Here is a 12,317-nt window from a genome sequence, read left to right on the forward strand (position 1 = left end):
CTGGAGATTTGTGCTTTGATATACATATGATTTTAAGTGATTATAAAAGTAGTGTTGATAATGGTGAGTCTTGAATCCAAGGAATTTATATTGACTTATATTTTAAGTAGTTTCTAAAATCAAAATTATATTTTTATAAAACTTAGCAAATTCTACAAGGAGTATCTCATAAAGCAAATCCCTATCTTGTAGGTAGCTATTACTACTTTGTGTTGGAAAAGATATAAAATTTCCGTAGGAAAAACTGAAACCTGTAAAAAGGTTGAGCATTCCTAATCTGAAAATTCCAAATCTGAAAAGCTCCAAAATCCAAAACTTTGGTAAGTATTGGTATGATCCATAAATGGGAAATTCCACATCTGACCTCATATAACAGGTCACAGTCAAAATGCAGCTGCACTAAAAATGTTGTAGAAAATTACTTTCAGACTTTTACATATAAAATATTTGAAATTTTTTGGGTTTTTCTGGGTTTGGTGGTGCATGCCTGTAAATCCCAGCACTTGGAGGTGGAGACAGGAAAATCTTGAGTTTGAGGCCAACCTGGATTTGCATAGTGAGACCCTGTCTCAAAAATAAAATGAGGGCTAGTGGAGTGGCTTAAGTGGTAGAGTGCCTACTTAGCAAGCATGAGGCCCTGAGTTCAAACCCCAGTACGGCCAAAAAAAATTATAAATAAATAAAAATAAAATAAATCAAATACCCCCACAAAATCATGTTTGGACTTGGGTCATATTCCAAAATTTGCAGTGGAAACATTTCTGGTCCCAAGCATTTCCAATAAGGAATACGTTGCCTATAGTACTGACGATAAACAGCAGCCACCAGATCCTCACTTGAACTTTGTGGTCGAAAGATTCTTACTTGCTGATGAAGCTAAATGCCTCTGTTTTTTTCCTTCTAGATTTGGAATGGAGAGAAATGGAAGGAGATGACTGCGGGTTCCATTATGGAGGTAGAAACTACGAGACTTAGCACCAATTGAGCTGGGGAAGGCATGAGGGAATAGGAGAAGAAAAATAGCTGAGATTTTGTGTTTTTAACAATTGAGAGACATTGCTGTCTTGCTGAAAAAAAAGGGGGCTTCTGAGTTTCGTTGATTAACACTGCATTTTCATTTGCTTTCCTTGTAGATGGCACAAATGAGGCTCAGGACAATGACTTTCCAACAGGTATACATTTCCCTCCCTGTTGTAGCGTCCTATTGTGTTGGAGGGGGACATCAACTTGGTGGGTATTTCCCATACCTGACTGTATCAAATCACCTGGTGAAGCAGGTTGCTCAGATCTAGGCTGCTCTGGTCCATTAGCCCTTTGTCAACCAAACCCCTGGGGAGTTTGCTAACTATATGGAGTAACCAGTGGTTCCTCTCCATACCCACTGCTGTAGTGAGTTAACATCGGAGGTAAAGCTCATATGCCTTTTCTTTTTCCTCTCTCATGAATCTTTTATTTGTTTATTTTTCTTTTTTGGTGGTACTAGGGTTTGTACTCAGGGCCTCACACTTTCGCGGCAGCAACTCTGCCACTTGAGCCACACCTCCAGCCCAGAATCTATTACTTTTAACATGTTCCGGAAGTGATTATAATGCACAGCTAGATTTAGAAAGCCTTCATCTTATTCAGTGGCTTTGTGTGCAGATCAAAAACATGTTGAATGGCTACCATGAGCCACATACTCGGCATGGGCACTTAAGAATGGGTTTGTTTACTGTGACTTCGCTTTTACTACCAAGTTGCTTTTACTATTTTGTTACTTAAACAGTAAAAACAGGTGTTCTACATCTAGACAAGAAAAACATTGTTTCTGGTTTCATTCAGGCAAAATGAGGAAACTTGCATAACATATATTCAGGATTTCTGCCACAGTGCAACTCTTTCTATGCAATTTTCCTGTTTTTGCAACAATTTCACAGGCCCCTGTACTCTCTGGGAGTGGTCTTATAGTCATACTGCTGTATAACTGAGCCCTCTGTACAGTGCTATTTGATAATTGTGGTAGGGATGCTTTTAGTCCCCGCTACCTGGGAGGTGAAGGCAGGCAAGACAATTGAGCCCACCCATGGGTTAAAGACCAAGACTGGGCAATCTTGGGAGACACCACCCTCACACTACTCCTACCCCATCTCAAAAGGATATTTAAGGAAGAGCTAGAGGAATAGCTCAGTGGTACAGCACTTGTCTAGTGCATGGGTTCCATCCCTAGCACCAACAAAATAAATACATAAAAATAAAGTGAGCTAATTATGTGCAATATGAACACTGGTAAGATGTCAGACCAAGACTTAGAGTGGTATGTAGAACCTTGGAATTAGTAATACTGTTCTGAGCATCTAACTTGTAAGATTTTGTATTGTAAAATATAAAATACAATGATGTTTGAATATTTGCACAAAGAAGTGCTTACTTAGTCTGCATCAAATGTGTTACTACAGTAAAAACTGCATTATTGTGTTGGGTATGGTGGTGTACACCTGTAATTCTAGTGCTCAGGGGGCAGAGGCAGGTGGATTATAAGTTTGAGGTCAGCCAGGGCTGCATAGTGAGATCCTGTCTCAAAAATCCAAGGGGAGGTAGCTCAGTGGTAGAGCGCTTGCCTAACATGCACAAGGTCCCAAGTTTGGTCCCTAGCACTGCAAAAACAAAACAAAACAAATAAACAAGAAATCCTCTGCGTTCTTGGTCTTGGATCTATAAAATGGGGCTGAGCTGTGATTGTTGATTCTATGATTCGTATCTTCCTATTTTGCTTTAAAATATCTTCAAATTACATTCACTAGAAAACCAGAGCAAATAGTGATTGTGCCCCCTGTAGGAACTTCCTGGTGACATTGAAGGAGCCCAGGGCTGGGCTAGAGTGTGGGGCAGAAGCCCTGGAACAAGCTTGTGGCCTGGGTTTGGGTTCCTGGGTATTTTGGGGCTTGAGTTTAGCACCTGGGGCCATGTGCTGGTCATTCCACTCATCAATGTTGAGCTCAGAGTTGGATCTTAAAGGTTTCTAGAGAAATCAGAAATCAGTGCTTTTACACAACTTAAACATGAACTTAAATTCTTCAACATGGCTCTTCAGTTTCCCTGTTTTTTTCTTTCCATTTTTAATGTCACACACATCTGTGTTAGATGATAGTACTCACCATGATGTAGGGTCCCACCCTCTCCCCTGAGCTCCGGTCCACTGACACATGGTAAGCCTCACCTTGAGGGGTGTCCTCTAGCCTCTTTCTGCTGGGCTCTCCCTCTCCATCTGTGCCCTGGCCCTGACTTTGTGATGCAGGCTGAGCACTCACATCTCCATTTTTCCCACAGTGGAGAGAAGCAGGCTTCAGGAAATGTTGTCCCTGTTGGGACTGGAGACATACCAGGTGCAGAAGCTCAGCCTCCAGGACTCCCTGCAGATCAGTTTTGACAGCATGAAGAACTGGGCTCCTCAGCTTCCCAAGGATCTGCCCTGGCATTTCCTCAGGAAGCTGCAGGCCCTCAATTCTGAAGCCAGGAACACCACCATGGTGCTGGACCTGCCTCTGGACACCCGGCCCGCAGAGAAGGAGAGCCAGATGGAGGAGGAGATGATGTACTGGGACCCGGCTGAGGATATTGCTGCTGACGACATCTACTCCTTCTCTGAGCTGCCAACACCCGATACGCCTGTGAACCCCCTGGACCTTCTCTGTGCCCTCCTGCTGTCTGCAGACAGCTTTCTGCAGCAAGAGGTTATGCTGAAGATGTCGCTGTGCCAGTTTGCACTCCCGCTTGTGTTGCCTGACTCGGAAAACCACTACCACACCTTTCTGCTGTGGGCCCTGCGGGGTGTGGTACGGACGTGGTGGTCCCAGCCCCCACGGGGCCTGGGAAGCTTTCGAGAGGACAGTGTGGTTCTGTCCAGGGTGCCCACCTTTGCCTTCGTGCGCATGGATGTCAGCAGCAACTCTAAGTCCCAACTACTCAACGCCATCCTTAGCCTGGGTTGCTGGCAGTGGGACTGCTTCTGGCATCGGGACCTCAACTTGGGCACCAACCCCCGAGAAATTGCAGATGGGCTGGTGGAAATTTCCTGGTTTTTCCCCAGTGGCAGGGAGGACCTGGATGCTTTCCCAGAGCCTATGGCCTTTCTGAACCTGCGAGGTGACATTGGGTCTCACTGGCTGCAGTTTAAGTTCTTGACCGAAGTCTCCTCTGCTGTGTTTATTTTGACTGACAACATCAGTAAGAAGGAATACAAACTGCTGTACTCCCTGAAAGAGTCAACCACAAAATACTACTTCATCCTGAGTCCCTACCGAGGGAAGCGGAATACAAACCTGCGATTCCTCAACAGGTTGATCCCTGTGCTGAAGATAGACCACTCGCATGTCCTGGTGAAGGTCAGCAGCACTGACAGTGAGAGCTTCGTGAAGAGAATCCGAGCAATCGTGGGCAGCGTGGCACGGTCCCCCTGCAGGAGGGTGTCTGTGGAGGACATGGCACATGCGGCCCGCAAATTGGGCCTCAGAGTGGATGAAGACTGTGAAGACTGTCAGAAGGCAAAGGACCGGATGGAGAGGATCACCAGGAAGATAAAGGATGCAGACGCCTACAGGAGGGACGAGCTGAGGCTGCAGGGGGACACTGGGAGGAAGGCAGCCCAGGTGGAGAGGGAGTTCTGCCAGCTCCAGTGGACCCCGGACCCACCTGAGAAGCACCGGGCTGAGCTGAGGCGACGGTTTCTGGAGCTCCGGATGCAGCAGAATGGCCAGGAGCCTGCCTTAGGGGTGCAGGAGTTTATCGCGGGGATCAGTAGTCCCTCCCCGGGTGAGAGGCAGTACTTCCTGAGGTGGATGGAGTGGGGCTTGGCTCGGGTGGGCCAGCCATGGCTGAGACAGCCCTCCGAGACTCTCCTCACCCTGAGACCGAAACTTGGTGGGACCTCAGACTTGAGTGAGCCGCTCTGGCCTGAGCCCCTGGGGGTAGAGCACTTCCTGCGGGAGATGGGGCAGTTGTACGAGGCTGAGAGCTGTCTGGTAGAGGCAGGGAGGCTGCCTGCCAGCCAGAGGCGCTTTGCACACTTCCCAGGCCTAGCCGTGGAGCTGCTGCTGACAGGGCTGCCCCTGGAGCTGGTCGATGGGGGCACCCTGAGCGTCCCTGTACGCTGGGTCACAGGGCTCCTCAAGGAACTGCACATTCACTTGGACAGGAGGTCAAGACTGGTAGTCCTGTCCTCCCTGGGGGTTCCTGGCACGGGGAAATCCACACTTCTCAACACCATGTTTGGTCTGCGGTTTGCCACAGGGAGGAGCTGTAGTCCCCGGGGGGCCTTCATGCAGCTCATCACAGTGGCTGAAGGCTTTAGCCAGGACCTGGGCTGTGACCACATCTTGGTGATAGACTCAGGTGGGCTGGTCGGTGGGGCCTCAGCTGGGGACAGGTTTGAGCTGGAGGTTTCCTTGGCCACTCTGCTTCTGGGGCTAAGCAATGTCACTGTGGTCAGTTTAGCTGAAACAAAGGACATTCCGCCAGCTATTGTGCATGCATTTCTGAGGCTGGAGAAAACAGGGCACATGCCCAACTATCAGTTTGTGTACCAGAGTCTTCATGACGGGGCTGTCCCCAGCCCCAAGCCTAGAGACAGGAGGCAGCTCCTGGACCCACCCAGTGACCTGAGCAGAGCTGCTGCCCAGATGGAGAAGCAGGGTGGTGGCTTCCGGACGCTGGCGGGCCTGGCATTCTGTGATCCTGAGAGGCAGCACATATGGCACATCCCAGCCCTGTGGCACGGAGCGCCGCCCATGGCTGCCGTGAGCCTGGGGTACAGTGAGGCCATTTTTGAATTGAAGAGATGCCTGCTAGAAAACATCAGGAATGGCCTGTCCAACCAAAACAAAAACATTCAACAGCTGATCGAGCTGGTGCGGCGGCTATGAGGGCCGGGACCCACTGCAGCAGGCCGTCCTTACAGGAAGACCAGGAAGGTCAGGGTGGGAATCTGCTTACAGTGCTAAGAAAAGCAGCATCCCCATAGACCAGCTCAGAGGCCCGGGGTGTGGTGACACAGCAGTAGTTTGATCTCTATCCCGGAGCCCTGTCAAGGCCCCTGAGGGTTGGCCCTCTGGATGGCTGCTCCTTCCTTGGCCCCTGGAGTGGGGAACAGCTTCCCTCATCACTGCAGGCACTGGCAGACAGGGACGCCCAGTACACCTTGGGGTTGTCCTGAGGAAATGGGAGAGGACTTGTTTTTGTCCAACCGTAGGGTCCTTTGTGGTTCAGTGACACCATGTTGCCCACAGTATATGAGGCACTGCTGTGGCACCGTGTTTATGAACTGGTCTATGAAGCCCTCCTGACCCTTGCACAAGAAGCGTTCCTCAGTCACCCTGTTGTGTCCCAGCACTTTGTCATACCTCTGCCTCAGCACTTCATGGCCTGTGTCACTTGTCTGCCCAGACTGTGAGCTCCTTGAGGGCAGGGACTGAACATCATCTAGCTCCATGTCCCTAGGGCCTGGCACATGTAGGCGCTTAATAAATGTTTGTTGAATGAGTATTCACCTAACAGCAGTGTATAGGTTCTACCTCTCTGTGCCTTCACTGTGCTGTGTGCTCAGAGAGGACAGTAGCCTCTGCCTGAGGAAAGATCTAGAAATCCACATAGGAAGTGATGCTAAGCCAGGCATGTGATGCACACTTGCTACACCCTGTCTCCAAAAAAAAAAAAAACAAGGCCTGGAGTGACTTAGTGGTAGAATGATTCCCTAGTAAGTATGAGGTCCTGAGTTCGAGCCCCAGTACCACCAAACAACAACAATGACAAAAAGTGCCATTCTTCCCTCTCTTTAAGGAAAGAGCCATTGTTCATATTGTTACTTGGAAATAGAACTGAATCCCTTCCCAATAACTTAGGTACCCCCATCATCACTCCTTTTGTAGGTGACAGAAGGAAGCAGCCTCACACTCACCCCCTTGGCCCTGCTTCTCTTGTCCTAACCTCCATATCTTCAGCTCCCCAGAGCCATCCATCCCCCCCCCAACCCAGTCCTCCCCAGTGACTGTCCTAACCCACTTGCCACTATTTGAGGCACATGCTTGACCAGGGACTTTGGACTCTCGCCCTGCTGATCCTTCATCAGGAATCCTTGCCTGTGCCAGCTGTCCCTAAGGGCCACTGTCACTTCACGAAGCCAGCTGCCTGCAGGCCTAGGAATTCCTGCTTGAGCTTGTGAGCTTTGTTGCTGTGTTTCCTGACTTCAGTCAGGGTTCCTACCCTGCTTCTTGTCCTTTTACCAGACTCAGCTCCAGGGTACTCACCTGCCTTCTGGTCCGGAACCCTTTGTTGCACAGAAGCTCTTCTGCCTGCCTGGCTTCTTGGGGTCCCAGGATGATGTACTCACTGCTCACATCTGTTTAAAGTGTTGTCCCTGTGAGCTGAGACAGCAGTCCTGGCACTCCGCAGGCCCCATCTTTTGCTAATAAGTTTAGGAAAACCTTTCCCATCTAAAACTCAAAAAGAATCTCTAATCCTCGGGCTCTAGAAATTTTCATCTCTGGGATGGTACATGTCTGTAATCTCAGCTACTTGTTTCATGGAGATCAGGAGGATTGAAGTTCAATGCAGGATGAACAAAAAAGTTAGGGGACCCCTTTTCAATACATCAGGGTGTGATGACTCATCTCTATAATCTCAGCTACTAGGGAGGTTGTAGGTAGGATTGTACTCTGAGGCCAGCCCCAGGCAAAAATACAAGACCCAGCCCAGCACCTAGCTTACCCAGGAGGCAGAGATCAGGAGGATTGAGGTTCAAAGCCAGCCCCAGGCAAATAGGGTCTCGAAAAGACCCTTCACAAAAAAGGGCTGGTGGAGTGGCTCAAGGTGTAGGCCCTGAGTTCAAACTCCAGCACTGCAAAACGAAACAAACAAACAAACCAAGACCCTATCCAAAAAATAACCAAAGCAAAAGGGAACAGGGCATAGCTCAAGTAGAGCACTTGCCTAGCATACCTGAGGCCCTGGGTTCAATCCCCAGTACCAAAAAATAAAAGATTCTTAATATGGGGTCTATCCATTGTCTGAAGATAAGGATCAATCAGAACTCCTGAGCTTTCATCAGATTTTCAAAGGAATGCAGGATTTAAAAGAGTTGATAGGGTTGCCATTGGCTCACTAGCTACTATCAGAAGGATGGAAGCCAGCCCTGGGCAAATAGTTCGGAAGATCCTATCTTGAAAAACCCATCACAAAAAAGGGCTGGTGGAGTGGCTCAAGGTGTAAGCCCTGAGTTCAAACCCCAGTACCGAAAAATAAAAATGTATCAAGAGCAAGAATGAATATAGAAGTGTTAAACCTGTTGAAACAACCATAAGAAGGGAAAGGTGGAAAATCCTTTCACCTTGGAGGGAAGAAGGGGAGATATGGAGCTTGAACTCAGGGCCTCACATTTGCTAGGCTAGCACTTGAGCCACTCCATCAGCCCTTCGTTTTGTTGGTCATTTTCATGATAGCTATTTGCCTGGGGCTGGCTTCGAACCCATCCTCCTGATCTCTGCCTCCTGAGTAACTAGGATTATAGGAGTGAGCCACTGGCATCCAGCTGGCTCTTTGTTAATAGTATATACATGGCATCTTCTAACTGATGTTACCTTAGATTTGCTGGAGTACAGTGCTGGGCAGGGCTGGTGTTGGGCAGTTTCTACTAAGGTAAACGTGACCTGTAACTACTCCAACTCCTTAGATGTGGTGAATTTGCTTTAGTTAGTTTTGCAATAGGGTCTCACTTTATGCCTAGGCTAGGCTGAACCACATCTTCCTATTTACACTTCTCTGGTAGCTGGGATGATAGGTACACACAACCACATCCAGCTTTCATTGGTTGAGATGAGTTCTTGAGAACTTTTTGCCCAGGCTGGTCTTGAACTGTGATCCTCCAGATCTCTACCTCCTGAGTATTTGGGATTACAGGCTTGAGCCACTGAGCCCAGCTGAGAGGGTCCCTCTAATACAGTCACTCCTCAGCTGGTGCTGTGGCTCAAGTTATTAAGCACTTGTCTAGCAAGCACATGATCCTGAGTTCAAACTCCAGTACTGCCATAAAAACACCCAACCAACCAAACACAGACACATAGACACACAGACAGATACTCACACAGACACACACACACAAACAAAACCAAACCCACAATGAAAACAAAAACTCCAGAGTCACTCCCTGGCCCGGCTTCTGAGCACTAGTGATATTGTGATGGCTACACTAGATCCAGCAGGACAGACCATCTCTACATCCTGACCACCACTAGGGCCCTCTTCTGTGTAGTGGTCCAGGAGTGGTGGGCTTGGGCTACAGCTAGTCCTCTCAGAGAACTGTCACAGCCTTCCCCAAAGGGATCTCTGCAAAGACCCCTTTTTTGGAGTCCCACAAATAAATTGAGTTTAAAACACTAGCTTCCTGTTTTTTGTTGTTGGAGGTAGTAGAGTTTGAACTCAGGACTTTGTGCTTGCTAGGCAGGCACTCCACAATGTGAACTACACCTCCAATCCATTTTGCTTTGGTTATTTTGGAGATGGGGTCGTCCAAACTATTTGTGTGGATCTACCTAGAAACGCAGTCCAATCTCAGTTTCTCAAATAGCAGGAATTACAGGCATAAACCACGAGGGCCAGGCTCTTGTGCAGGTTTTTATTGAAGTTTAAGAGGCTTGGAATGTCAAGCCCCTCTGCAGGAGTCAGCCCACAGTGAGTGACTGACATGAAAGTTGAGAAATAGCTATGACACATCTGAAGAGTCACTCTGTACATGCCTAAGAAAAACACACGGGGAGAAAACTTTAAAATATAAATGAGATCAGGATGACATCACAATGGGCAAAAGGCAACTCTTGTTCCAGGTGGCCTACCTTAACCTGATTAAAGACCACAGCAGTTTTTCTTTACTTGGAAGTAGGACGGGGACATAATGCATTTCAGGGCAACATTAAGCTTTAGAAGGGTCTGGCCATATCAGGTTTTGTTTATCAGTTTGCACCAAGCCTTCCCCCTCCTGGTGACATCCAGGTTTCACAGGCATTTCACAAGTTTGCAGAAGCCACAAGCTTAGATCTGGAAAGGTTTAGTTTGCAGCCTGTAAGCAAGCAGGCCATGATGGAGAGAGAACCTGACTCTCAGAAGGTTCACACAGAACCAAGAATTCTCCATCTTCCGCTGCTCATGTCTACCTGCAATGCAATCTATCAGTGCTGGGCATCGAACCTTATACATGTTAATCTTATACATGTTAAGCATCCACTCTACCCACTGAGCTACACCCCAGCCTCACAGCAGCCATTACTGTGCTATTTTACAGATGAGGTAACCTGGGTCAAGGAGGTTGTCAGTGCCCACATTACACAGCCAGGAGGTGGGTCCACTATTTGGATCTGGGTTTTAAGTGGAAGAGCCCATATTCCTCACCACTTTGGGGCACATTTATGTAACTTATCAGATTACAAAATTAAACCTTACCAGAACTAAAAAACAAAAAAAGATTCAGTTTAAAAGGATTTTTTTTTGAAGTTTAGCAAGGATTTATTTTAGCATAATGGGATAAAGTAGGGAAAAATATGAAAGGGAGAGAGAGAGAGATACATTTCCTGCTGCTTATGGTGAAAAAGACTAAAAAGTTTTTAAGGAAAAATTGAAAGTTCTTACATTTGCATGGTTTTGTGTGTTTTGGAGAACATCCCCTTATCCAATATTTGGACAGTTGGAGGATGCAGTTTGAAAAGTTATGAATAAAACATTTCTCATGAGGTGGCAATGAAAGCACCTGTCCTTTTAGCAAGGACCCATATTCAAGTGGCCAGAGAAATTTTAGACAAACAGATGGGACTGAAACTGAGCGCCTGTAGTCTGGCTGGCTCTCTGCCTCTGCCCCACCATCATTGCAGAAGACTCAGTTCATCTCTGCTTCCAGTTCCCTCCCATAGATGAACATCTAGTAGACAGTCTCACCATAGATATGGGTTGATAAACAGAAGATCCAGATTCTTATTTCCCCCCTGGATGCATCTAGGCAGGATAGGTAGACATAGTGAGGGTGATCATAAAGGTTTATGAAAGGTTAGGGACAAAGTTACAAGAAGTCATAGAGGGGCAGGTATGGGTGGAAACAGAGAGCTCTTCCTCTTTCCAGGTGCTTTTAAAACCCTGTGCTAATCTATGGGAGAGGAAAAACTGGGTGATTTTTGATCACCAACAATCAATGAGGGATGGTCCCTGGGCTAGGGTGGTGGTTTAACCTAAGGTGTGAACAATCTGCACATATTTGCTATGGAAAGAAAGGTTCAGACAGGGAGAAAAATGTTCAACATAAATATAATATTAAGTCAAAAGTATCCCAGTCTCTCCCTATCTTAGCCTGACTTGGTACCATTAGGTGAACAATGCAGGTCCCAGCTAAATATTGGCATCTTCATCAAATTCAATCTAACACAACCAATAGCAGCTATCATTTACTAAATGCCATATTGATCCTAACAGCTCTAAGGAGAACTAACATTAAAGCCCATTTTATTTAAACTGGCACTGAGGCTCATCTGTACAAAGACTAAGACAATCGTCTGACTCCAGAGCCCATGTGTTATCTTCTGCAGTGAGTCCTAAAATAAGATATCCAGTGTTGCTAGTTCTTCCTCTGACATTCATAATTACTGGATACCAATAACATTGGCACCGCTCTGGCTGCAGTATGACAGGCCCTGCGATATCCTCATGAATGTCCTTGCTACTTAAAATTTTCCTTTCCCAGAGGCCAGGCTGTGCCCCAGCACCTCGCCTTTCTCCCCCTTATTTTAAATAAGATTGCTTGGAGAGGGCAATTTAATCTCTGGGATCCCAGGCCCACGTGGGTGGGGCGGCGCATTTTCTTCTCTCTGCTAGATGCCATTGCCTCTCCTGGCAGGAGTTTCTTGAGGTTGAAACCTCATGTTGTGCATCATGGAATTTCCCGGATTGAAATCCGATGCCAGTAACCCTGGGGACCACATGGACAGCACAGGGATGAGCTGGGGCAGAGGACAGTCTTTTGTCCGAAGCTCCGCCCCTGTGGCTCTAGGCCCCGCCCCTAGATTCGAATCCCCTCCCCCGAGCTCGAAGCTCCGCCCCGCCGAATTTCGAAGTCCCGCCCCGCATAGGCTGGTATCTCCATCCCCGAGACATTAAGCCCCGCCACACGAGCTCCGAAGCCCCGCCTCTCCAGATTGGAAGCTCTGCCTCGGACAAATTCCAAAATCCTGTCCCGCGAGGTTCGAAGCCCCGCCCCTCTGAGGCTCGCCGCTTCTTCCCCGAAGTTCGACGCCCCGCCCCCTAGATTTGAAGCC

At 47.8% G+C, this 12,317-nt stretch overlaps 1 protein-coding gene across 9 annotated transcripts in view; it reads left to right on the top strand.

The window, feature by feature from the left end:
• The window catches only part of Urgcp (upregulator of cell proliferation), a 44,535-nt gene extending 38,010 nt beyond the window's left edge, over positions 1-6,525 (top strand). For all 9 annotated transcript variants that reach the window (XM_074065456.1, XM_074065457.1, XM_074065455.1 and 6 more), the window contains exons 4-6: positions 905-955; positions 1,134-1,172; positions 3,307-6,525. In XM_074065456.1, the coding sequence (XP_073921557.1) occupies positions 922-955; positions 1,134-1,172; positions 3,307-5,897 (2,664 nt within the window). In that variant the 5' untranslated portion in view covers positions 905-921 and the 3' untranslated portion in view covers positions 5,898-6,525. The remainder of the gene's footprint in view (positions 1-904; positions 956-1,133; positions 1,173-3,306) is intronic.
• Positions 6,526-12,317: the final 5,792 nt, after the last annotated feature.

The sequence above is a fragment of the Castor canadensis genome, chromosome 2 (assembly GCF_047511655.1).
Source record: "Castor canadensis chromosome 2, mCasCan1.hap1v2, whole genome shotgun sequence".
NCBI lineage: Eukaryota > Metazoa > Chordata > Mammalia > Rodentia > Castoridae > Castor > Castor canadensis.